This window comes from Mobula birostris, chromosome 10 (genome assembly GCF_030028105.1).
Source record: "Mobula birostris isolate sMobBir1 chromosome 10, sMobBir1.hap1, whole genome shotgun sequence".
NCBI lineage: Eukaryota > Metazoa > Chordata > Chondrichthyes > Myliobatiformes > Myliobatidae > Mobula > Mobula birostris.
In genome coordinates this window covers 27,054,017-27,057,979 of record NC_092379.1, presented here as the reverse complement: position 1 = coordinate 27,057,979, position 3,963 = coordinate 27,054,017, and the positions used below count along the sequence as shown (strand labels likewise).

Sequence of the window (3,963 nt, the reverse complement as noted above, 5' to 3'; positions counted from 1 at the left end):
TGCTGAGCAGTATGATTTTCAACTGCATGAGAATTTATACTAGCGCATCCGAACCGGAGTGAGCTTCACTTATTTCTTAATGAATATGATCAATCAGGGTCAAATTTTATTTAAAAGCTATTGGACGTTACATATTTTAACATAGACTACCTCCATGTAATTCTTCCAGCAAACATGCAAGGAGATTCTGTTTTGCTGGCATAGTCATCGAAAACGACGCTTGGAACTTCCTGTCGCATTGTAATTATGCCTTTAATATGTTTCTACACTGTTACGGTAAATATTCAAGCGGGATTCAAGAACCTCTGCACCAGGAAAACAGCTTCGCCGAGAAGAAAAGAAACAATGAAGCGTTCAGTTGTTGCTCTATAATGCAGTGCAGTTATCCTCAGTGACTCGAGCCAAACGGTACTATTGGTTGTTTCTGAAACGCAGCTGGAGGCTCGACCCTGTATTATTGCGCCGAAATTCAACAGGCACAATAGGTGCCGCTAAACGCTTACAAGATCCGCTCTGCGGAGTCGGAAACGGATGCAGTTGTAAAGTGCAGAAAAGTTTTTGTGCTGGGACCGTCGCGTTTTATCGGACTGTGCGACTGAATTGCGCAATAATACATGACTGTGTCCACGGCTTCGATTCGTTCGATTACAAACTGACCGCGACTGTCTGCAGTAGAGAGATCAAATTTAAAGCGACCGTTGCTTTCTGTCCCAGACATTCCACGCTTTATGATGTATTGAAGCCTCTGATCGGATTTTTGTCGGTACCACATCATGGAATGAAAGTTGGATGTGCCATAGGTGCAGTTTATCTGCACGGAATCGCCTGTCACTGCGATTATGTCAGTCGGAGATTGTATCACAAGCTCCGAGAGACTTTGGCCTGTAAACAACAATAACAAAACAAAACAAAAAAAAAAAAATCGAACCGGGTCAGGTTAACGGTGAACTGGTATAAACAACAGTAGATTAAATGACGCGCATGATTGTACAAAATCCTTTGCACTTACTGATTAACAGCGTTAGGCAGAGATAAAATAGATTCAGCCTCTCACAGCAGAACATTTTGGTAATTACCGCCTTCTAAAGTAATCGACAGCCTCACCATAAACTTACTGAGGCAATCATGCCAGCTTTTGAACGTGTGACAACTCATTTGAAGATATGATTACTGGTTAGGGATTGGCTGTTAATATTCAATGTTGGTCGATGACATGGAAATGGCACTACCCCTGCGTGGGCGTAGTCAAATGAACAAGCATGTTACGGAATTCATGAAGATATATACATATTGAACTGATCAACTACTGTCAAAATTTAGTTCTCTGTAGTCGTGAGAAGCTGCAGAAGCACATCTAAAGAAATGAATTGCATCTTATTGCTTCATTTCGTCATGCACACAAGCAGTAAAAGTCATTTCGTTACTTCTACGGCTAAATGGGCAATGTGAATTTTTTGCAATGTATAATAAATTGAGATCAGGAGCGCCAATCTGCGGTGCTGCTTCAGACATTCGTCGGTCTGTAATCGAAGATTGGTTACAATTCTTATGTGTCAGTTGTATTCGATTTACAGCAGGCCGGTCCATTTTATAATCAAAGAATGGAGGAGCTATCAATAGGGGTCAGAAATACGGCTTTGTCTTCCGCTAGGTGATCAAGGGGCAATAAATTCAATGCATTTCTCTTCTTGCAATTGGTGTTGCAGTCAATATGAGCATTTTATACATGCAGACAGTTCATAAGGGATTCGAGTGATATGGAGACTTAGAGATTAGCATTCCAGGTGAACTAACAACAACAGTTGAGATCCTACTGTGCAATATATTCGAGGTCAGCTTTTCCAGGAAGCTGTATAGAATGCAACAGTTTCTGCATCATATCTGACATTCAGATCCATGTTCCGTATTCGTAATTATGCTGAAATGCGACAAGGAATAAGACGAGGTATCCTCTCCAAAATATAATGAAAATTACTTACGCATGCTGGGAGTTCAAGTACTGGCACTGCATTCCTAACTACAGAGCATTTAAGCTAAGCAGTTGCTTGCCCGATTAGGTAGACACTCTATTACAAATAGTGGTTCTGTTACGCTTCTCTAATGTAGTGCCAACTAACAAATACGCTTTCACAAGTAGCAGTGCCATTGTTACAGAGAACTACAGAAAAAAATAATTTCGGGGAGCGCAGAATATCTGAACAGTATCATAAAGACAAATGTGTTCCAAACCCACATAAATGATTGATAACATTCTGTTAGTTTTTGCTCACAACTTCCCTTCTTGAAGATATTTTTCCAGCAGTACACAGAAGTGTTCCGATTTATCTGTCTTAATGATTTAGAGTGTCCTGCAATCCTAAGAAGCTGCCCAACAGTTAATGTGAATATTTTTCTTTCAGTCCAAATCTATGCGAACGCATCCTTTCATTAATCTAAGCAATTGAAATTTAATTCATGAAAATATAACTTAATAATCGACCTCCGTTTGCATAATCGGCATACTTAGGTGCTTAAAAGTAAATAAGTGCTCCATGAGGTTCATTTATATTTTCCTCTTTCAGAGGCAGACAACGTTTACTTGTTTTGGACTGACATTTAATGGAAACAAAAAAAAACAAATAAAAAAACTGCATCACTGAAATTCTGTATCCCTCTCAAGATATTTATATAATTTATAACTTCGCTCATTCTCCTGCATTCTGAGGAATAAAGGCCTTTGGCATTGATTATGAGTACTGTAGCCATTTATGCCTTTATATTTCCCTTGCCAGGATAATTCCTTCTACATTTCCTCTCGACAATTTTATTCCCCAGATTTTTGCATGTTTCTAATATATTTTATATACCTGAGTCGGGGGAGAATTCTGGGGGTAAATTAGGAAGGACATTGAACACAGATTGAATCATGACACCAGGATAGAGAAAAGTAAGGAAAGGAGGCGATCGGCAGATTATATAGGACATAGATTACACTGAATATCGTCATCAAAACACAGGCTTTTGAGCTTTTGGGAGTAGTTGTCTAACGGAATGAGTACTGAGGAGACAAAAACTGAAAGTTTATAGCTCAACAAAATGATGAAAATTTCTAATTAGGATTTCATAATGGCCAGATTCTCGAAATTTGAAAGTTTGCTTCAGTTTTTTCAATTGTGTTTTTTTTTTCTTTTTTTTTTAGGTTCGGTATATGGTTACACTGGTTTCTAAGGAACTGCAACTCGTGTTCCGAATTTTGTCTTATCGAAAGTCATATACATAATTGTTCAAAACATAAACTCTGAAAGTCGAAACGGAATAGCGAATGTTGGAAATCCAAATAACATGCTCGTCATTCTGGAGATTCTAACATGGTCGAAGCATGTGAGGAATAACAAAAAAATATATGATTATTATTAACCATAAACAATATGCACGTTTTTTTTCTTTAATACACGTTTACAGACAGATGTCAGGTCGGGAAGGATTGCACTGATTGTATTTTACTTGGAAGCGGTAATCTGAAAATGGTCGGTGTGTTCAAACATGTTTCGGTTCCAGAAAAGACAAAAAAATCAATATTCATTGGGATATGTCTCTTGCCTGGACTCGATTGTGTGCCACACCGCTGAAGGTGGAAAATCCTGTTCGCAAGCTCCGAATAAGCAGTCCAATTATTACCTTCGAGATCGACCAACTGCTAATCATTTGGTTGCCATCTGCTGGTATCTCTGTGTGGGATTATTACATTCAATGTGCTGCAAAAATTATTCCCATATTTTAAGCTATGAAAAAATAGAATATATATTATCGAGACACTGCAGAAGTCCACGTATTGATTTGATATATGTAGGGAAAGAAATATTCTCTGAAAACAATCGCGAGCGTGTGAGATATTCCATAAAATGTAAGTCTGAATTTATTCAGAGAAAAAGTAGTTTTGGTTGTTTTTTTCTGGAAAATATATTCTTCTCATTACACAAAAAA

General features: G+C 38.1%; 1 gene segment (V, D, J or C); it reads right to left on the bottom strand.

Annotated features, from left to right (window-relative positions):
- Nucleotides 1-499: 499 nt before the first annotated feature.
- Nucleotides 500-1,983, bottom strand: LOC140203553 (T cell receptor alpha variable 1-1-like). The segment is given in 2 exon segments: nucleotides 500-882; nucleotides 1,980-1,983. Coding segments are annotated over 2 exon segments (387 nt in total).
- Nucleotides 1,984-3,963: the final 1,980 nt, after the last annotated feature.